This window comes from Camellia sinensis, chromosome 1, assembly GCF_055761805.1.
Source record: "Camellia sinensis isolate YWXY chromosome 1, ASM5576180v1, whole genome shotgun sequence".
NCBI classification, from domain to species: domain Eukaryota; kingdom Viridiplantae; phylum Streptophyta; class Magnoliopsida; order Ericales; family Theaceae; genus Camellia; species Camellia sinensis.
Window position 1 is genome coordinate 184,009,456 of NC_138961.1, and position 23,747 is coordinate 184,033,202.

Sequence of the window (23,747 nt, forward strand, 5' to 3'; positions counted from 1 at the left end):
TTTAACAAAATTAGTATCTTTATAATCTTTTCGTCAAGATGTATCAAATAAGATCTATGTTACTCTATTTCACATTAAAATTTTACTCTGATTCATAATAAATTTTGCTTTAAATTTTTAACATTTAAATAGTAAAATACCATCATCATCACTACGAGTTCAATTGGAACATAATAATAAATTAGAAAAACATATCTTCATTATGAGTTCACAAATAAATCACACAAAAACACGTTACCGGAGTAAAAATTTACCGTCCTTATTTGAACAAGACATCAACCAAAAAAAAAAAAAAAAAAAAAACATAATACATGTTACAAGAGCAACCACAACAAACAAAGATTTATCATATATCATACAATGATTAAATGCAATTCCAACTCTACCTTGAACAACAACAGAATGAACAACAATCTAATAAATTCAGTGTATATGCATATGAATATGTATAGATTTACATATGCATGTATAAGATGTATATGTATTTGTGTATTGAGCATTTGAAAGAAGTTTATAAAAGATAAAAACAACTTATTATTGTTCTAAAATAGGTTCTAAAAAAATGATGAAAATCTAGAAACAACACATGGATTTTACATACAGATGTGCATCGAATTATCAAGAATAATAAGTTGCTTTAGATAAAGAGAAAAGAGTGAATAATATCGGAGAGCAAGGTCATACATGAAAAAATACGAATCACTGTGTTTGGTTTGAATTTTTTAGATTAAGTTTTTTAAAAATTGAATTTTTTGATTTTCGTATTTTTTTGTTTTTAGTGAATATTTTTAAAATTTTAAACATTTTTTTTACTTTTTTATATGCACCTTACCTAGATGTGTCTAAAAAGTAAAAAAATTGTGAAAAAATATTTTAAAAAATTTAAAAATACATAAAAATACAAAAAATGTACTAAATTCTTGTATTTTTTTATATTTTTGGTATTTAATGAATTTTTAAAAGATTTTTTTTACAATTTTTTTACTTTTTAAGTGTATTTATATTAGGTGTGTCTAAAAAGTAAAAATTGCATAAAATATTTAAAAAATTCAGTAAAAACAAAAAAACACGGAAAATAAAAGTATAAAATTTTTTAAAAACTGTTTTTAAAAAATGGGAACAAGCAAAGTGAATAATTTTTTTTTTATTTTTTCTGTCCTCGAGAAAGGAAACACTACTTTGAGGTTTACAAAGTAAAATGGTTGGGGCTATCATTTTCACTAAAAATAGACCCCACAAAGGGAGTTTTAACTAAATAGCCTAAGATAAATTGCCAAAATTATTAAATCAAAGTGTCACATATCTTTCCTTAGAGTAAATACTTATATTTGAAAAGTAGTCTTATATTCATTCCTAAAAAAATTTGGATTTTGTACACAGTTGAGTTTTTGTTTATTTGGAATTTTATTATTTTGATTTCCACTAATTCAAATCAAGATATTTCGTTACTTACAAGTAATAATATTTTGAGTAACCATTCACTTAAATGATGTATGTCTAAATAAATCTGTGTAACAACCCCTAGCAAGCTTGCGGGATTTTATTTTTTTTTATAAATTTGTATTTTTTTTAGATTTCACTTTCTTAAATATATGAAAACCATTTTTTCGCATCTATTTAGGACACAAGATCAACAGCTTTTGCACATCTTTAAAGAATTATTTTGATAGTCTTTACCTATTATTCAAGATTTGTACATTGAATCCCAAGTATTGCTTAGTCTAGAAACAAATACATTGCATATCATAGTTTTTAGATCCGAGTGTTTTTATGTATAAAAAGCAGCATTACATCTCATCAGCCCTTGGTTGTTGGTAACAAAATCGTCAGAATACAGGGATCGAAGTGAGAAGCTTCATGGACGACTACTGAATCAGAAGAGGCTGACAAGGTCGGAGCAAACTTTATGGGTACAACCTTAATGGCTGTAAATTTTAAGCAGGGTGCGCATTGCTTAGTTCCCGAATAGGTCTGCTTCCAACGAGTATGCGGCCACCCATAAGCTATTAGGACGGGCCTTACCCGATAGGGCAAATTCTTGCATAGTTTCATCCTTTTCTTTTGGGTCTTGATATCAGAATACAAGAAGCAACAATAGAAGACACGGATATTTCAACCAAGAAACAAAGGAAAAGAGATTGGGGGAAAAAATCCAGACTGATAACAACCAATTCAATACTGATAACCAACCACATCCACTGTACCATCCTTAGATGAAATATTATTACAATAGACTACAGGTTTCTTTTTTCTATTGAATGTTCTATTACAATAGACTTGCAAGAAAATTTTACTATATTATTGACTTCATTTTGTATTCAGTTCCATCCTAGTGATTTCTGGACAGTATAATATGTATAGATTGTGGATTTAGTAAAGAAAAATGATCCAGACCCCCACTGGGGGTGACCCTCAAGATCCCCAGTGGGGTCTGATTGGCCAGATTTTTTTATTTTTTTTTCCAATCACCAACCCCCGTGTGTGTGTGTGTTTGGGGGGGGGGGGGGGGGGTAGTAGAGGGGGGTCTCAATCACTTCTGATTTAGTAAAATGTGACTCTGCAAAGATGGCTAAAAACAATCTGGGAACCAGGTCAATGGCCTTAATAAAGAGAGAAAAAAATGCTTTTTTGCTGAAGGTGCATCTATATTTCAAGTGTATTCAAGTATGGCACCTGTATGATTGAATCCGCATGATACTTGCAACGCTTTCACATTCTTGCCAAAGTTGATCCGTGTAGGTTCAATGTAGTCAACATCATTTCCCTGACCCTGCATGCAAAACCAATTACTGTTAGGTAGTTATACAACTAGAAAGCAAGCAGAGAACAGTAGATATCATATAATTTCTGAGAAGTGAACAGAGTTCCTTTCAGAAAAAAGAAGATAATTTCTGAGAAGTGAACAGAGTTCCTTTCAGATAAAAGAAGAGAGAGAGAGAGAGAGAGAGAGAGAGAGAGAGAGTTAGCATCATGAAAATTGCTTCGTGTCAAAGAAAATTCCACCACAAGGCAAACTGTGTGATCATGCACTTATCTCTCAATAGCAATCACAACCTCTAGCTTAATTGAATGTTAGGCCTCGTTTGGCAAGAGGCTATTTTAGCCAAAAAGCCAAAAAGTTACTAAAAAAGCCAAAAAGCCAACAACTCATACCAAAAAGTCAAAGATTCCCTTTTCTCTCTACTTTTTGCACATCTTTTCGTAAAAAGCCAAAAAGTCATCCCAAACATACTAGTTTTTTTTACATCACATTTTAGCCAAATAGCCAAAAAGTTACTAAATTAGCCTGTTCCCAAACGAGGCCTCAGTACAAATAATTCTACGCTTCAGATACATAGCTAATGAAAGAGGGGAAAGGAAAAAAGGAAAAAAGAAGACTGGCAGTTAAACATGCCGGCTCAGCACCAATTTCTGATTTGTTTGCATCACTATGCATCCCTAGGGACACCTAAGTAATCAGAATATTATAATAGAACCCCAAAATATAGCAACAGAAAAGATACCATTACATTTTCAATAACTGTGGTCTAAAATAGCAGCTAACATTAGGCCCTCAAATTGTATATCTAGTAATAGATACATTGACTAGCCACATGCAAGATGAGGTAATTGTTATTCATTACTCATTAGTGATGTAGTTTTTTTTTTTTTGATTCATAAATGAATATGCAGATAGGCTACTCTAACATATCCGCCAGGGAGTATTGCCCCTAGCACCTACAGCATATCTGCAGGGAACCCTACCGCACCTACGTCGAGGCCAAAGCTTAGGCCCCCGTGTGCTCCAAGTGCTAAAGAGTATGTTTAACCCCAATAAGGAGCTATGGAGACTTGAACCCAAATCTTGAGCGAGGGATTCGAAGCATTAGTGACGCAGTTGATTCATGAAGCCAAGTAATGAAAAATTTTAACCTAGAAACGTAGATGATGATCATTAAAAGAAAATTAAAAACAAAAATGACCTCCAACAAACAAATAGATATGTAAGAGTGAAAAACAAAATTAAATATTTGATTAAAGCAAAGAAAAAGAAGAGAAGACAAATTCCACTTAAATGAGAAATGACATTTGAGAAAAGACAAGCATTGATATTGGCAGTTTTTGTTGGAATGTGTCCCGTATCGCCTAGAGTTGCCCCATCCGTGCTAGTTATAATGCTCCACTTTCCCTCTCCTTACCACATGAGTTTTAAGGAGAAGTGTGGGCTAGACTTTTCAATTTGGTATCAGAGGTTGGTTGGGACTGGTGTGCCGTTTGTCCGGCTATTGTATGTTGTGGTCTAGGAAAGTGTGGGCTGGGCTTTTCAATTTGGTATCAGAGGTTGGTTGGGCCTGTAACTGGTGTGCCGTTTGTCCAACTATTGTATGTTGTGGTTTAGGAAAACGTGCTAGAATGTGTCCCACGTCGCATAGAATTGCCCCATCTGTGTTAGTTTTAAGGTTCCAGTTTCCCTCTCCTTAACACCTGAGTTTTAAGGAGAAGTGTGGGTTGGGCTTTTCAATTGTATCCAAACATGTAACAGGAATGATAATGCCTTTATATTTCTTCAATTAGATGTAATCCCATAATTTATTAGCGCGTTTTTTTTTCCCCGCCAAAACAGTTTGTGAAATATTTATTCAAAAAGTTCACAATTTTGCACTAAATTTTGATGTTACACACCAAATTTTGAACCCGCACCAACTAATAAATGAAATTGGCAGACATGACTCCAATTTAAATGAAGGAGAAACTACATCTCAATGCAATTGTACTATGTAGTTTGACAAACCATTCCTACATATTAAATGCAGCTGCACCCATATTTCATGGTTCTCAATTACCGCTTGCTTTTTAAATATAGTTTTGTCAACTTATTAAATTTGTCTAAAGAGTTTGTCAATTTTTTTGCAATTATATAAAATATGAATATTGTACCAAATATAGGATAGAAGCAAACCAGTTGTCCACCAGAAGAATATCCGTCTTCAGAAAATGTTCCATGTGAACCTCCCCAACCCCATGCGTAAACATTGCCTTCTGCATGTCAGCAATTATCACTCGTCATTTCACCAGCATTATGACACAAGTCATTTTCATATGAATTCAATAATATTTTGCAGCAGAAAGATCAATTGCCAGATATTTATTATCTGAGCAAAATGGAGGAACTACTAAATAAACATATTGAGTCATTTAGTTTATTATCTAAAAAGTTAATTGGGAGAAAACAGATCCACTTGGCCAATCTAGGAAATCAGGACAAAGGCTTGTTGAGTTGAGTTTTTTGTTGCTTGTCGTTTGTTGTTTTTTGTATTTCCTTTCTTCTCTTCATGTGTGTGTTTGGAGTATTGGGGGTGTGGGTGGACAATTGTCTACTCAAACTTGCCTAGGAGTCTGGAAGAATCTCAGGATGGACAAAGATGAGATGAGGAACTTTTGAGCTCCCATCAGACAAGAAAGCCATGATCCCTAGGTGAAGAAATATAACGTCATTTTTGTGCTAATGTTATGTATAACGACAACCAAAAAAAAGAAATAAACATTAATGTAACTAAAACTAAGAACTAACTAAAGCTTTTTAGTTAATGAAAATTTTAAAACATATAAAATAGATTGCATTAGGATTAGAATGGATAAACAATTCATGCTAAAAACTCACAAATCTTGTCAAAATAATATGATAATGATTCAGCTCGCTATTAAGCATTATGGCTATCACAAGAGAAGCCTGACTTGCCTTTCAAAACAATTTTTGGGCCTCCATTTTTTATGACAAGAATATGATCCACCTGTTAATCTTACATGGATGGAATGTTTTTGCAATATCATATGTTGAGAAATTGAGGAAACGCTATTCCAAAAGGATTCTCTAGGATGTCTAATGGTTGCAAAACATTCTTACCAGAAATTGCTGCTGTATGCTTCCATCCACACGATACCTGGTAATAAAAAATGTTTTAGAAGTACAATACAAAATAAAAATTAATTTAAAATTTTGGTCAGAATATCTCTATTACCAAGGTCATATTTGCCGACCTAATGATAATTTTACTGATCTTATGAGCCTCTAAAACTAAATGGAGCATTCAAGGAATCAAGCCAAACCATCAGCTCAAATATGTATCCTAAAATAATTTACTAATTTCCATGGGAAAATATCTAATAACCAACTGCAGAATCTTTGTGGAATCTGAAGTGATATTTAATTGGTAGAAATTCACATAAGTGAAGCAATCATGAACACCCAAAAAATGTTAGTGGAATCAGGAGTGTTCCCAACCTGGAAAACAGGATGTTTCAAGAATGGACCTTGAACTCTTTCTGGTAAATGACTGACATCTGTACAGCTGATTTAAGACAAGGAATCAACAAATGAATATCACAAACACATGATAAACTGACATAACATGCAGGCAGAATAAGAACAACAATTTTTTCCAAACGGTGCTTTTTGGGATTTATTTGCAAGGAAGATACCCGATACCGAGACAGCCATTCTCATTTGAGCCCCATGTGTATAGTTCTCCACCACCTAGTATAGAAGGAAAGTAACCACATATAACTTGAAATACGTAAGATCTTACTATGAAGCAAGAATGTTCATTGCCACCCTTTTTTTATCTTCTTCTTACTTTTTTTTTTAATGAACGAACCGGCATGCTCTTTTTAATCCAACTATAATTTGATGTTATCAAGTCAAGTAACTTCAGCATTCAAAGATCCAGCTGCTAAATTGTGGAAATGTATGTGCACCTTAGGAAAAAACAAAGAGGCTCACTTTTAATCTTATGACTCAGTTCAAACTTTATTGTATGTTCCAAGGTTGCATCCAAGTTGTGGAAGGATTAATATGAGCAGATGTAGCTCCTTATAAATAACACAGATAAGGGGTCCTGATGATGAGCATGTAAAAAAAAGGAGAAAAAAAAAAGAAGGCAAATCCGGGATTTCAGGAGTACACCTAGAATATGTACTGAAGGCTAATAGGTAAGAGAAGGGATTAGGGTTGATTTGGGGTGATTGGATAGGGTTTTTGGACTAAAAAATGCACTTTTAGAGGGCTATGAATAGTAAGAAAGACAAGGAGTAGAAGAAGAGAGGGGAAGAGGTGCTTCACCCTCACATGGGTTAGGCCAATCACACAAACACAATCTCAAATTTTCATAATATCAACTCTTTTTTGTATCATTGAGATTACACATACATTTATAGGCTAAAGACTCCTTTACTTCTATAAGAATTAGGATTCAAATTTAGAAACTATGAATAATTGGTAACTACTAATATTCTAACCAACTAGGATTCCAAATAAAATTCAAATAACATTATTTGACCCACAAAACACCCATGGAGGTCTAACAATTATTGAATTTATCATAATACCCCCAAGAAATAAAACCTACTATAATAATAGTAACATAATAAATTATAATAAATACAAATAAAAACTCAAAATTATTCCAAAACTTCAATCCTTGATGCCCCGAACATGTTTCATATGAAATTCCATATTTGTCCTTTTCCTTCTTTCCATGATTTTCATCAGGGCCTCTTTGGGCATAAAGCCACTACTTCATTGGCTTTCACCTTGAGCGGTCCTTGGAAAAAAGGACTATAAATTTTAAGTTAGAGGGATCTGACTTCTCACTGAAACACATGGAAGGTGAAGAATTTGATCTTAATCAATCAGTGTGTTTGGTTTGAATTTTCTGGATTAAGTTTTTTGAAAATTGAGTTTTTTGGTTTTCGTATTCTTTTGTTTTTAGTGAATATTTTTTAAATTTTAAACTTTTTTTTACTTTTTTAGATGCACCTTAGTTAGAGGTATCTAAAAAGTAAAAAATTTGTGAAAAAATATTTTAAAAAATTAATAAATACATAGAAATACAAAAAATGTACTGAATTCTTGTATTTTTTTGTATTTTTGGTATTTAGTGAATTTTTAAAAGATTTTTTTTACATTTTTTTTTACTTTTTAGGTGTATTTATGTTAGGTGTGTTTAAAAAGTAAAAAAATTGCTTAAAATATTAAAAAAATTTAGTAAAAACAAAAAAATACGGAAAATAAGAAAATAGAATTTTCTGAAAAGTGTTTTGGAAAACTAGTAACCAATCCTTAAATTCGGCTACTTAAAAATGTCATAACCAATTCATCAATATATATATATTTGCACTAACTTTTTAGTTCTATCAACACCTAGGTACATAACCTTATAATCATTCTATAGGGGGAACAAAACAATGACAAAAACAAATTGAAGAATGAGATAAAGAATTACTTGTAAGGACACACGTGTGATAACCACCACACGCAACTTCTTCGGAAAATGGCAGTTGGCTAATCATGGATGGTGTTGTTGCATTCTTTGCTTGCTGGCCCTAGAATATTTTATTTTTTAATTAAAACATCAACACCAATCAGATGGATTCTGATACAAGATAGGATTATGTAGTCAAAGAATCTATATGTGATATAGTTAGAACTTACTAACACGTTAATTCTGCTACTTACCAGTTTATCCACTGCTTTCTCACCAAATATGAAGACAGAACCATTTTCTGCAAAATCAGACAATTTTAAAGCAGTGAAGAGAAATTTCAATATAAAAAAAGCATCAACTATGGCAATATTTAATTATATACCATCAATGCATGCTGAATGCAACATCCCTGCAGCGATACTTTTGACCTGTGTTTGCATATTTAGTGGAGCAAAATATAGACCACCAGTTAATGAGGCAACTCCTAACTGATAATTGGCATATTCTTTTAGAGATAACATAGTCAAACAGCAATAGAAACCCTCACCAACATAAAATACCTTGACATCTTCAAGTTTCTTAATAAGCCTTGGGGTGTATTCACTGCAAAAGAATGAGAACTCCGTGAAAATGTAGCTAACCATAAGTAAGATATTTACATACTACATGCTGAAAACCAAGCTAAATTCCATGAGTGCACTGAAGGAAAGGTGAAAACGTAACAGAGAAAACAGAAATTTTAATTTACTCGACATGGATGTACACGATATATAGATTTGTACATCATATACGGATTTGTTGCATGATATTTGGATTTGTACACTGATTTGTTATATTACATGATTATAATTCCCTTCTAAATAACAGACTATGCACAAGGATATGGATTTTGGAAAAGCTAGATGTTTTCTATACCAACATCAGATATGTAAACTGAGATATCCATGTAACCTTCTAGCCTTGTTATAAGACTATCTCACTGGCTTTTACCTCTCACCCCTCACTTACATTTTTCAGATCACTGAGATTAAATGATCATGTGCGTGACTTTCTGGAGACTCTTTTAGACTGCTCGTGGAACCTTCTTTTTGGATTTGTCATATTAATAGAAGATGTAATTTTTGTTGGTCTTTACATTGTGGAAACAAGTAGTATCAGACTTGCATATTTATCACATCATATTTTGGGAATGGGATCACTGCGTTACAGAGCTAGGTGGTGTTTGACAAAGTTGAAAACTGAAAACTGAAAATTAATATTGACAATTGAATGCTGAATTTTTAAGCTAAAAAACTAAACCAAACCAAGCCTTAAGTCCCATCAAATGGGGTCGGCTATATGAATCATTTTTTTTCACTTAATTTTATCAACAGCCATCTAGTTAATCAAATTAAGAAAATTTATATCTCTATTTACTACACTAACCCATGTCACTTTAGGTCTACCGTCAGTACATCGCACCTCTTCACTACTGCCTCTGTTGGTCTCCATCGTATATGACTAAACTATCTCCATCTAAAAAGCACAGACACTTCTAACAAGATGACGTATCCGTGTTATGTCCGTGTCGAACATCGACATTCTTTGGACACTCTTAGGACATGTGTCCGACACTCTTCAAAACGTGTCTTATTTTTAAAATTTTTTTAAAGACCCAGATACTCTTTAGACACTTGGAGGACACACATGTTAATCGCTTAAACACGTGTCTATCGATTAGACATATAAACCAAACCAAACCAAACCAAATCAAACCAAATCTTAAGTCCCATCAAATGGGATCAGCTGCATGAATCCTTCTTCTTCACTCAACTCTATCCAAGGCCATTTCGTTAGTCAAATTAAGGAGATTCATATCTCTATTTACTACACTAGTCCACGTCAATGTAGGTCTATCTCTTCCCCTAACAATACCATCTACTGTCATTATATCGTATCTCTTCACTACTTCCTTTGTTGATCTCCGTTGTATATAACTAAACTATCTCAATCTATTATCTCTCAACTTATTTTCTATTGATACTACTCCTACCCATTCTCGAATATACTCATTCCTAACTCTATCTTTTCTAGTCTTGCCATACATCCACCTTAACATCCTCATTTCTGAAACACTCATCTTCTCTAAACATATGTAAAACTAATTATAAGTTTGAACAAAACAACTTAAGATACAATAATAAAACAAAAACCATATAAATTTATAAGAATTAGTATCGTATTATATTTTTTATTATCTTTGGATGATATATCCATATATATAACATATAATAAATGTATAAAATTATATATTTCATGCGTGTCCCCCACATGTCGTGTCTTGTATTTTTTTTAAAATTAACGTGTCGGCGTGTCCGTGTCATATTCATGTCATGTCACATATACGTGTTCATACTTCTTAGATATCAATATATTCTGTTTCAACTTATCTTCTATCAGTACTACCCCTATCCATTCAGGAATATACTCATTCCTAACTCTGTATTTTCTAATCTTGTCACATATCCACCTTAGCATCCTCATCTTAACAACCCTCATCTTATATACATGTTATTTCTTAAAATTTATTATTTTCAAATTGTATATTTCAATTTTTATATTGTAATGGTGGTGGTGGTAGTGGTGGTGCTAGAGTTGATGGTGGTTGCAATGATGGCAGCGGTAGTGTTGATGCTGGTGGCGTTGATTGCCGTGGCGGCAGCGGTGGTAGTGGTAGTAAAATGATAGTGGTGTTTATAACAACAGTGACAATGACAATGAAGGTGATTGTAGCAGTAGTAGTGGTGGTGGTGGCATGATGGTGATGGTGGTGGTAGTGGCGGTGACATGATAGTGGTGATAGTGGTAACGGTAGCGGTGGTAATGAGTTTATAATAGTGTATATCGATATTTATATTTGGTATTTATAAATTTAGTTAGAATTAAATAAGTTTTATATGTCTTAAAATTTTCTTAAGTTTTAACCTACATTTTAAAAGATACTTAAATTTTTAAGTGATATTAATTATGGTTATCAAACGAGCTTAATTGATTATCATTTAATACATTCAGGCCCTTATTTAGCAAGAGCTATTTTAGCCTATTTTGGACTAAAATCCACAAAAAGACAAAATAGGCTAAAATAGCTAATAAGACAAAATATCACATCAAATTCATAATTATTTCACTTTTTCTCTCACAAACATCACATTCAACTAAAAAAAATCAAACAATCTTTCCAAACACAAAAATTTTAGCCTACTAAAATAGCCAAAAATTAAAATAGCCTATTAAAATAGCCAACTTTCCAAACCAGGCCTCAATTTTAAGTACTAAACAAGATTATTAAAAACTCACCTAATATATTACTTATTTAGGCTCTGTTTGGAACGATTTCCAAACGAGTTTTCTACTCCCACATTTGAATACGATGTTTGGATAGGTATGTGGAATTAATTTTTCACAACTCTGCAGAAAACTCTGTTTGAGAGCGCGATTTTCAATTTTTTTTTTTTTTGAAATTTGGCCTAACCGGTCGTCCCACCGGTCATCCGGCTGGTTGACCGGAACAGTGCAATTTTTTTTTTTTTTTTTTGCAATTGATATGTTAATTTTTATATATTCGAAAAAAATATTTTTCTGAATTTTTTAAAAAAATTTATATGCTTTAATAAAATCTTGAGTTGTATGTTTGGTTATAAGTTGTAAGTTTTTGTATCAAATATCAAATGTCACATCAAAAATTTCCCCACTCAATTCAAAACTCTTTTCAAAACTCTTTCACCAAACAGATTTTTCACACTCAAATCATAATTCCAAAACTCACAAACTCAAAATACAACTCATACTTTCAAATCATAGTTAAAAAGCTCTACCAAACGCAACCTTAATTTTTTGTATCTCACCCTAGAAGGGCAGAAGGGAAAGAAAGAAAAAAAAATGGCTACAATATCATAAAATGACCTTTGGTAGCATTGCTACAGGCTCTCTCAGAGTTCGAATCTGTTTATCTGGTTTGGTCGTGACACAATAGGTCTCAGGTTCAACTTCCACTAGGTGCGTTCAACTTCTTGGGGCCATGCCCGCGGATTCTGCCCAAGATTTGTCCGATCCACGTGAAGGAGACGCTTTGCGTGGGTCCCACAATTAGTTGAGGTGCATGTTAACTAGCTCGGACACCCAGTCATCAAAAAAAAAAAAAAAAAATTAAAAAATATATATTCATTTCTAACTTTGTCGTTCCTAGTCTTACCATATATCCATTTAAGCATCTTTAGCTCAGCTACACTCATTTTATGAACATGTTTCTTAATACTCATCATTTTGTCCTGTAAAGCATCGTTGTTTGTATAGCAACTCTATTGAATTTTTCTTTCAATGTTATTGGTACTTTTCAATCACACAATATGCCAAAAACCACTTGAGTTGACCTACTTTGATTCTATAGATCACATCATCTCCAATCTCTCCATCCTGGCTAATAATTAAATCTAAATAATGCTAAAGTTTACTATTTGTTATCTCTTAAAATCCAATCTTCACTTCTCTATTGCTTTACACAAAATAATACTTTGTAAAAATATGAGTGTAGATACACTTGAATGTTATAAATAAGAGTTCCGATACATCCTTCAATCCACCATATATGCATTATGTATCAAACGTGTGCTGTGGGTAAAAAACTAGTTTCAACTTGCCTAAAATTACAGAAATTCATATTAGCAAAAGACTAGAGATTATAAAACATTTAAAAGAACCTGGTACTCATTAAAAAGCCCAACATGCTTCGTTCATGTCCATGACCAAGCCTTCCAGACCCCCCTCCTCCCCAACTTAAGGCCTCACCTTTATCTGGAAAATAAAAATATACACATTAATCAATGTAAAATAAAGACTACACAACTCTCTAGCATTACTGACAGAACCTACGAAATATTGTAACTGGAAAATCAAAATGCATTTGAAGGTAAGAAATATTTCAAATCTCAAACCTGTAACAGCAATTGAGTGCTCACAACCCAAAGCTGCCATTTTGATAGTGACCCCAGTCAAGCATTCAACTTTCCTAGGTGCAGTAACTACTTTTGCTGCCTCTGCAGACCAATACAAAGTATAACTCATTTGAAAATTTTATTTTCAAGGCCTTCAGATTGTAATTCCAAAGAAATTATAAATGCTTAGAGAAAAACATATGATTAAGGAGCACAAACGTAGACAAGGTCAGTTGTATAAGTATGGTTATCAAAGTGATTGAAAAGCATTCCCATATAGGAAACAATGGGACTTGCATAACACACATAGAACTAGACATCTACATAATGACATTAGGATTTCCATAGATGATTTTACATCAAACATGTAGAGAATTATTCTGCAACATATAGATGAACAAAAAAAACGGCATCCCTAAGAAATTCAATCGCATTACCTAATAAAAAAAATAAAAAAAATAAAGAAAAAGAAAGAAAAAAATCTATGAAAACTTTCCACTTTCATGTCCGTCCTTACTTCCTGCCTAAATAATTTCATAAGTAACAAATTTACGGCTAGGAAAAATCAACAATGCTTAAGGCAATTTTTGATTTGACCCTATAATGTGGACAAAGCAGACGACTATAGATTAGCTCATTCGACATCCTCAGCCCAAGGTGATAAAACAAACAACCCAAGGTATCACAAAATGGGAATTTGAACACATATAGGCAGTCCAAAGAACCACCAAGACAGAAAACCAATTAAACTAATAAACTATACAGTCAGTCATAACACAATTAAGATGAGGGTACATATTTAGTTGTTACTTTTTCCAAGCCCAAGCTGTCCGTTTGAGTTCTTGCCCCACATGTAAAGCTCCCCATCTCCTACAAAAAGATATATAAATTATTGCAATAAGGAAACTGAAGAAGAAAATATGTACACTTACAGAAACATGATCTAACAAAAAATGAATAAAAGTAAACTCAGTAAAATAAATAACAGAAAAGAAAAATTTAACGAGAAAAGAAAAATAAGGCAAAAGAAACAATGAAAAAGAGAAAAAGGGAAGAAGTATATGCCAAGTTAACACCTTCCAACCAAACAGAAATTTAACGAAAATACAACTTATAAACCCTATGTGCCCATCTGTGTGCGTGGAATACATCTTTTATAAATGTTTGTGTGGAATACATCTCTATTTGCTATATATCCATGACTTCCACAGAAAAGAAAAATAAGGCAAAAGAAACAAAGAAAAAGAGAAAAAGGGAAGAAGTATATGCCAAGTTAACACCTTCCAACCAAACAGAAATTTAACGAAAATACAACTTATAAACGATATGTGCCCATCTGTGTGCGTGGAATACATCTTTTATAAATGTTTGTGTGGAATACATCTCTATTTGCTATAAATTCTAAGCACCTCTTGACGGATGCAAGTGTCACAGTAAAAATTTCAGCTTGTACCACCTGCTTTTCACATAAGCATTTATGAAAGACTTATACATGCTTACAAACCACACAAATCTTGTAAAAAGTTTATTTGCATGCATTCTGATGTCGAAGGTATAATAGAGACATTCTGCAATTATTTCCTTGGTGTAGCATATTCTTGCCTTCATTGAGATATGTGCTTCTATGATATTTTGACTTCTATACAATATATGTTACAGAAGGACTATAACACTTTCCAAATGTACATAAATGTTTCAAGATCTTCTCTGATAAGTTGAACAAGAATCATGACTCCTATGACAGGAATCCATTAGGCATTAAGAGATACAGTAATAATTTAATAATCAAAGATGGGTAGCTCTTGAGTGTAAAGTAGACTTGAATAAGTGAGAAGTCAAAAACAGAAACTAGAAAATAGATTTAATTTGCATATGTAGCATTTTACACTGGAAGGAAAGGGAGTTCAAAATAATATTAACAGGACACAAGCTTACAGCACCGATTAGATATTAACTATCATACATCTGAAAGACATATTCTATAAAGTAGCTGGAATAGTGAACACAGACTGAAAAACATGTAAATATTCTCGGGCCCCCATGAAACCATGATAAATGAAGTATCCAGCAAGAAATATGAACCTGTAATGGCAGAGGAGTGATGATAACCAGCAGAAACTTTAATAATTTCCTTGGGAAGTCTAGAAACTTTGAGGGGCTCCTGCATTAATAATACAACCAGATTACATGGTCAATTCAAAAGGAACTCCATTGGAAACATTACAAATAAGAATCTAAACAATCACATCTCTTTTTCTTTTTTATTGGTACTAAAATAGTCAAAGAAGATAGTGAGTGAAATTAACCAAAATAAACAGAAAATCTAAGAGCAACATATTTATAAACATTTTTCATATTTCAGTTTCTTAGTGATTAATAATACAGTGGATACTATACAACTCCCCAACCAACAACTCAGAACATAGACTTACCAACCCCCATCACACATGAAAACCAACAAAAGTAAGACTTATGCATAACAGACACACCACATCCAACTCATGCCACTTCATAAAAGTAGGGTCAGAATAAACTTTGTTTAATAATAGAATAAGCAGCTTCTAGGAAATATGTATGAAGCTGGATATGACACCCATAACCAGATTATAGAGATCCACCAAAATATAAAGTAACCGATGGTGGCTGCACCCCTGATTTCTTAAAGCATATGGACGTAATTATCGACTTGCCTTGATTACCTAATTAGTAAATAAACTATGCATGCCACTATGTGCGCATCCTAATTAGAACCCAATAAAAAAATAGTATGGATTGAACTACCATGTGAAATCTTAAAATCAATTAATTTCTATAAAGAGCAGGTTGTGACAAACTCATATCATCATATAACTCTACTAGCATAGTCCAGCCCAAATAAGCTCATAGCAGAAGGCCACAAATCAAATTGCAAAGCTCATGTTAGCTTCTTTTTTCAACAAACTCTTCTTTAGTGTTATGGAGTAAACACATATTCTTGCTCATGTACTAAAATTAAAATGAATGTGGATGAAGGCCATATAAATCTAGAACTTGCATGCTCTTCGACCATGATCACAAACATTGCAATTACATTCCATAAATTTGATTTCATTGCAGATACAATTTGACAAGACCTTCACATGAATAATAATTGAACAATAAGAAACTTTCCTTATTAGAAAGGACTAATTGCAAGCAAAAAGGGTGAATGCTTTCATATACCATACATGGTGCCCATCTTTCAAATCAAGGCAACTCACCTGAGCATTCTTGTTCCACGCCACAGTCGAGGTCCTATGTTCTACAGTTTTTAACTTTTGAATGTAATTGACAGGGAAAACAAGCATTAAAGAAAACAAAATAGCACAGATGGTGAAAGCTTCAAACTAAGACAAATAGCAAAGATCTCAACATCAATCTTGCACTGAACTAGCATAAGAGCTAAAATAAAAACAAGAAGAGGTAAAGAAAAAGGTGTGAGAACACGACAAAAGGGTCAAGATAGCATACAATTGTATAACTTTTATCATCTGATATTCCTAGCTGTCCAAAATCATTGAGACCCGTGGCATAGACACAGCCCGTTTCTGTCAAAAGAAAAAAAAATTGAGGACAGTTTATAAGCCTCTACCCTGTCTGCAGCTAAATTTCTTTTAAATTCATCATCAATTTATAAAATACAAAACCTAGGCACCAAGAGCAAAAACCAAAATCAAGCAGTAGTAGATGAGACAGAACTTATAAACAATATGTATAATTTTTTTTTTTCATAGAAGACAGATGTGATAAATTATTGTGAAATATATGATCCTGGATCTTGTATAGTAATGTGCATTTTGTACAGTATTGAACCCTTGGAGTTAAGATAAAATTTGGAATTAATGTTTAAAGGATCAAACCATGGAAAAACTCCACAAGCATATCCTAGTAAGTTTATTTGGCAAGACTACAATCAAGTTTAAATTAGTTTTACTATATGTAGTTGCAGAGTTTAAAGCAGGGAAATCAACAAAAGAAAAGGCTGGTTGCCTTGATCCAGGAAGTCCACACATTTTCCAACAATCTATGAAGCATGTGTACAGATATGGATATTGGAACTAGTACAGTATGGGTACATCGATACAGTAAAATCTATCAAAAAATAAATTAATTAATTAAAAAAAAAGAAAGAAAGAAAGACAAAGAAAAAGAAAAAGAAAAAAAAGTAGGGTAAAGGTATGACTAGAAAGTTCATAACAACAAATATTTATTTTTAATTCGAAATAATGCAAAAATTAATTAAATGATTTAGTTGGTTAGGAGCCAACTTGCAATTCACATTTAATGCAAAAAGTAAGGTATAAACCAAAATTAAATGTCATTAAATTAAATAACTTACAAATAAAAACCAATTAAAATCATGTTAACCATGAAAAAAAAAATCCAGTGAAACTAACTTCATATCTACATGAAAGAAAATACTATTCCGGTTAAGGTACGACTTAGGTATATACTAGGTATAACAAAATTAAGGGGAAAAAAATTAGATGTGTTTTGTGTACCTGGTACGTATGTAGAGATACATGCAAAGTGCTGGAATGTGTCCCACATCACCTAGAATTGCCCCATTTGTACTGGTTATAAGGCTTCAATTTCTCTCCCCTTAATACTTGGGTTTTAAGGAGAAGGGTGGGTTGGACTTTTCAATTTGGTATCAGAGCTTGGTTAGACCTGTGATTAGTGTGCCGTTTGTCCGGCTACTGTATGTTGTGATCCAAGAGGGTATATTGGAATATGTCCCACATTGCCTAGAATTGCCCATCTGTACTGGTTATAAAGATCCAGTTTCCTTCTCCTTAATACCTGGGTTTTAAGGAGAAGTGTAGGTTAGGCTTTTCAATTCAAAGTACCTGCACCCAATAAGTACTTGGTATAGGTATGGCATGTTTACCGAAATAACCATGCTTCATCGCCAACAATCAACTAGTTGATCTGTTAAATTTGATAGAAATATTGGCTATAAGAGAACAAAGAGATAACACATTAAGTAGGTAACTACACCAATTAAGACTATTAGGGGTTGTTTGAGATGTTCTAAATAAATGCACTTTTTAACTTTTTATGAAATATGAGTTGGGTTTGAAATGATGTGGTAGAGAGGTGATGTGACTTAAATAAGATGATGTGACTTAAATAGGATAGTTACTTTTTGACATTTTGGCTTTTTTAGGGGATGCCAAACCTAGCCTTAATGTTAACTACTCTTTCAAGAATATATGGCGGTGTTTGGGAACTTGTTTTTTTTTTTTGTTTGTTTTTTTCACTACAAATTGGTTACAAAACCAAAAAAAAAAACAAATCCAAACAAAATATCACATCAAACCCCATAATCATTTCACTTTTTCTCTCACAAATATCACATCCAACCACAAAAAAACCCAACTATCTTCCCAAACATAAAAAAAATTCTCCAATAACATCCTACAACTAAAAAAAACCTACAAAGAAACCCACTTCCCAAACACTTACTATGTATTGTAACATTTTTGTATCAATAAAATGATATAGTATAAAAGAAAGGGCACCAAGGGGGTGCCTAAGACATACGAAAAAAGATCTATGAACTCTACAAAAAAAAAAATATTCCAAGGCCTCTACAAATTTCAAAAAACGGATTCAAGGATAGAGTAACAATTCTTGAATACTAAAAAAACAAAAACAAAAAAGCTCTAAATACTAAAAAGGTCTGAAAAAGCTATCAAAAAATATTCTTCTACTGCACTCACCCCATATCAATCATATCATCGCCAATGGGAACAACTGTCAAGCCTTCTTTTTCCTTTTACCCACTCAAGCTCCTTCCCAAGACTGCAAAAGCTCCAAAACTTGGTCCGAAAATATCCACACAACTTCAAACAGGGTATGGACTAAATACCATAGCTCCTTTACCACCTCATGATAGATAAGTAAGTGAATCACCATCTCCTCATCATGTATAGACATACAACACCAATTGTCATGGACTTGCCTTTTTCTAATCAAATAGTCAATAGTAAGGATCTTGCTATGAGCCGCACACCAAATAAAGAAGGCCACCTAAGACTCTCACCGAAGTATGACATTTGTCTAATGCTATATTTGGTTGGAGGATTCGGGAAGGGATTAGGACAGGTAAAGGAAAAACGTAAGTGAAGTGTAAATAAAATACACCTACATTTCACCTAATTTCACTTACCTTTTACCTTTCTTTTTCCAAATCCCCCAACCAAACAAAGCGTAAAAAAAATACCTTCTTTTACATAGAAATCTGTAGAAAGCCATTGGTAAATCCCCTTCTTGTGAAGGAACCTACTACATGGTCACAATTTTTTTTCATTATTTGACTCCAATTTGGTCTCCCAAAAGCATATATTATATACATATACACTTGTGCTGTATTGAGTTGGGGAATTTGAGGAGGAATTTGGAAAGGGAAAGGGAAAGGGAAAGGGAAAGGGAAAGGGAAAGGGAAAAAGGCAGGTAAATTGTGAATAAAATATACCTATATTTCACCTAGTTTTATACAACTTTTCCATTTCCCTTTCCAAATCACTCCCCAGATCCCCAACCAAACACTACGTTAGTTGCAGATAAAATACATTTCGAATACAACTTTCATATGCAGCTTTCACATGGCCTGGCCCTTTGGTTTGATGAAATTTGCACATACAGGTAAACATTTATACAATGAATCACCTCGAACTAATGCAAAAAAACAAGAACAATAACACAAACAAAAACTTAATCCAATAAAAAATATATCCGTACCATTCCATCACCAGAAACCAATTATCAATCAACCAAACCATTTTTCATTTGCACAAGACTCACTAGAAATAAAATTAGCAAATTAAAAATCTGAAGCAATTCGAGGATCAATTTCATTGCCTCTCAACCAATTAACCCCCATTCATCAAACAAAAAACAAAATTCAACTCGAAATTTGGGCGCTTGAAACTCAATCAACATACATCGATCAAAACCCACAAAAACAATTCGTTCAGCGATTCAAAAATCATTTGAATAACAATAATAATGTAACAAAGAAGAAGCGATCTGAGACCTGTTAAAAAGAGAGTATGAGCACCACCACAGGCAATTCCAGTGAGGCTTTCGTTGGCGAAAGCAGAGCAGAAAGCAGGTCGCCACTGAGACTCCAAGCTTCCCAGCCCCAATCTACCGTAATCGCCATTTCCCCATAGAGCCGCAAACCTCTTTCCACTACTCGATCGATCTTCTTCACCACTACTGTTCGAAACCCATCTCCTCGAAAGAAAAAACCCAAAACCTAAATTTCCATTTCTGAGACATGTCAGCTTCTTCGCGCTTCGTACGCAACCTCTCATAATCAGCATTTCGAAGGAGGACTTGGAGTGCGTACGTGAATCATGAGAAGATTGTATCAGTTTTAGCTATGAAGAAATGAGTTGGAATCGGAGTTAAAAAGGCAGTTGATGTGAAGAAGAAGAAGAAGAGAAACTAATGGCCGGCAACACTGCAACGTCTTGGAACGGCGAGGCTTTTCCCATATTAAACCAATTTACTATCTTAATTATCAAAGTAAATCTAGTTTAGACAGAATTTTTAAATTAGATCAAAGCGCTATTACAAATTATGTTTTTATTGTTTGGGACAGAAAATTTGATTAATAATGAAAACATATGCTTTTAATTAGTGAAGTGTGATTAGAAACTACGCTTTTAATATAAATTTATTTTTTTTGAAGAAAACCTGGCTTCAAATCACGATTTTATTATCCACATTGTTTGAATTTTTTTTTTCTGAAGAAAATATGGTTCTAAACCACGCTTTCACTGTTTTATATTGTTTTCTTGAGAAAACGTGATTCGTAATAACGCTTTCACTGTGCATATATTTGATTTGTTAAGAAAACTGTTGATTTTTTGGCTTTCGAAGGTTATTATTGTAATTGCGAGCGTGCCAGTAAGGAAAAATCCTTACAGATTAAATTTAAGCTAATTATCAAGCGACTGCGTTGATGGTTCTTTTGCCTTAACGAAGAGGACTTCAAAATTGTCAGTGTAGAGAAAAGAAAAAGTAAAAGAAGAAAGAGGGACAGAGAAAGACGATTGAGTGAACAATCAACGTAATAATTACTTACCTCTACTCCTATGCTTCGAAAAGGAAGTGCATAAAATGTTTTGAAATGAAAATGCTGAAAATAAATACTTCAAAATATAAATCTATGTTAAACTACTCCTAAGATAAAGAAAATGACAAGAAATATTGAAATCAATTGTCTTTGATTTGAATTTTGGATCCTTTACAATGTAGTCATTAATGGCTATTTATAGAGGAAAAAATACAGTAATAACTACTTAGTAACTACCCATTTCTTCCATTTTCATTCTTGTCTTGCCATGTGTCCTTCCACTCATCTAGTTTGTCATTCATATTCTCCATCATCTCTATAATTTCTTTTAACTTCCAAATGAATAAGAGGATGCCACGTGTCTTGAAAATAATAATAATAATAATATTTTATGGTGCCAACATTACCCTCCGCGGCCCTTAAAAATGATATTTACTTGAATGTTTGAAGGGCCGAACCAAGCACATGACTAATCTAAGCAATAAAATGTTTCGAATAATATCAACAAAGTGCTTCGAATGATATAATAGCACCAATAAAGTGCTTTAAATGATGTAATAGCACCAATAAAGTGCTTCAAATGAGCATGAAATTATGACAAGATGACTCGAATGCTAGCTATTATGGACTAGTAACAAGCTTCGAAGGTGGTGTAAAGGACCAAAATCATCTTTCGAAGGTTGAAAGTGTCGACAAAGGACAAATTACATCATTAGAAATACTCGGTAAAGCGTCGAAGGTTTACAACCACCATTATTGTTTCTTCGAAGCTGTTAATGCAAGATGGAGTGCTTCGAAGCTTACAAAATTATGGCACTTTTCAAAGCAACTTTTGGCCGACATTGTGGTTATTCAAATTTTGTATGTTCTGATTCATACATAATTAATGAAAACATTAATTTTGTGTTTCGAACCAATTATTAATTCTTCGAAGACACCAAAACTGTTGTTCTTTGAACCAATTTATCATGCCAAAAATAGGCATTATTCGACAACTAATTAATTACCATTTTACATATATTTGAAGAGAGGTACACATTTCGAAAGTTTTCTCGCCTCATGTTACATTTCGAAGGTGTTTATTGATGACAAAACCACCATTTGAAAGTCACATATGTTACTAAAGGATTAAAGTCGTCATTCGAAAGTGCTCACGACATCTCTTTGAACTAAATCCAAAGAGTTGGATTATTATGAAATTAGTTTGGCATTTTAACTAACCATTAATGGCTATAAAATGATATTTCAATGAATAATCTACTTCGAAGTGTCTTGAGACATTCTTCGAAGGTAACCACAAAACCAAATGGTGATGGTTTTATGGATCAACTAATAACAACATTTTTGGCTCAATATATTGCAATAACGAAATATTATTTGTTAGCCATTCCATCAAAGTCAACGTTTGATGTGATCCACAAATCTAAAATGGATTTCGAACAACAAAAGTCATGGTATAGTGTGACCATGAAAATTCATACTTTTTGACATTTTGAAAAATGTCAAAAAATTTGAATTCATGAACAGTGGCTTGTTCATTATTTTCGACTATGTTTGTTTTAAAAACATAACTTTTGCCGAATAGATTTTCATAATTATTTGGCAAAGTGGATTGTTTTTCCATGTTAGCCATTAATGGCTTATGAAAATCACCCATGGATATGTTATTTTCATGACTTGACTCTCTAAAAATTGGTTTTGAGACCCCCCGAGCCATGCATGGAACATCATTCTTAGCCAAATTTGGCTCAAGAACATGCTCTTTCATTATGTTAATTTCATAATTTGGTTCTTTAAAAACGGACTCTTGAACCCCCCGAGCCATTGATGAAATCAACTCTTTACTTTTGCTATTTTTAACCATGAAAAAATTCTGAAAAAATTCACCAATTCCGGCCATTAAGGCCTCAGTTAAAGACTTGGTAGTGAAAGTTGATAACTCATCATTCCATTGGCGAATTTTTATATCAAGTTGATGAATTTCTCCAATTAAATGGTATTTTTTTTCTTCCACCAAATAATATTGTAAGGGATGAAAATTTATTTCATCAAGAAAATGGATCTCTTCTTGACGATCCAAAATTTCTTGTTTATGCCAATAAATTTCATCTAGGCTATTTGAAATGGACAAATCCAATTCATTTTTCATTTATTACACTTGACTCCCACTAGGCATGCAAAAAATATATGTTGGCTTTTTTGACTTTCGAAGGTTATTATTGTAATTGCGAGCGTGCCAGCAAGGATTGAAAAATCCTTACAGATTAAATTTAAGCTAATTATCAAGCGACTGCGTTGACGGTTCTTTTGCCTCAACGAAGAGGATTTCAAAATTGTCAAGTGTAGAGAAAAGAAAAAGTAAAAGAAGAAAGAGGGACAGAGAAAGACGATTGAGTGAACAATCAAAGTAATAATTACTTACCT

At 33.0% G+C, this 23,747-nt stretch overlaps 1 protein-coding gene across 4 annotated transcripts; it reads right to left on the reverse strand.

Annotated features, from left to right (window-relative positions):
- Nucleotides 1-1,649: 1,649 nt before the first annotated feature.
- RUG1 (Regulator of chromosome condensation (RCC1) family protein) lies at nucleotides 1,650-20,770 on the reverse strand. Of its 4 annotated transcripts, XM_082889972.1 has the most exons (17): nucleotides 20,274-20,717; nucleotides 17,734-18,034; nucleotides 16,703-16,779; nucleotides 15,296-15,374; nucleotides 14,024-14,083; nucleotides 13,214-13,315; nucleotides 12,980-13,073; nucleotides 8,804-8,846; nucleotides 8,626-8,671; nucleotides 8,495-8,541; nucleotides 8,262-8,361; nucleotides 6,460-6,514; nucleotides 6,263-6,329; nucleotides 5,885-5,921; nucleotides 4,940-5,019; nucleotides 2,674-2,770; nucleotides 1,650-2,067 (listed from the first exon to the last, which is right to left on the reverse strand). In XM_082889972.1, exons 2-17 carry the CDS (start codon nucleotides 17,780-17,782, stop codon nucleotides 1,955-1,957), a joined length of 1,146 nt encoding a protein of 381 aa, XP_082746098.1. In that variant the 5' UTR covers nucleotides 17,783-18,034; nucleotides 20,274-20,717; the 3' UTR covers nucleotides 1,650-1,954. The 4 variants fall into 4 exon arrangements, 3 of the variants coding, with proteins under 3 accessions (XP_082746098.1, XP_028062174.2, XP_028062175.2); XR_014341451.1 differs by lacking the exon at nucleotides 17,734-18,034 and having other exon boundaries at nucleotides 4,918-5,019; nucleotides 20,274-20,770; XM_028206373.2 differs by lacking the exon at nucleotides 17,734-18,034 and having other exon boundaries at nucleotides 20,274-20,770.
- Between the last annotated feature and the right edge of the window lie 2,977 nt (nucleotides 20,771-23,747).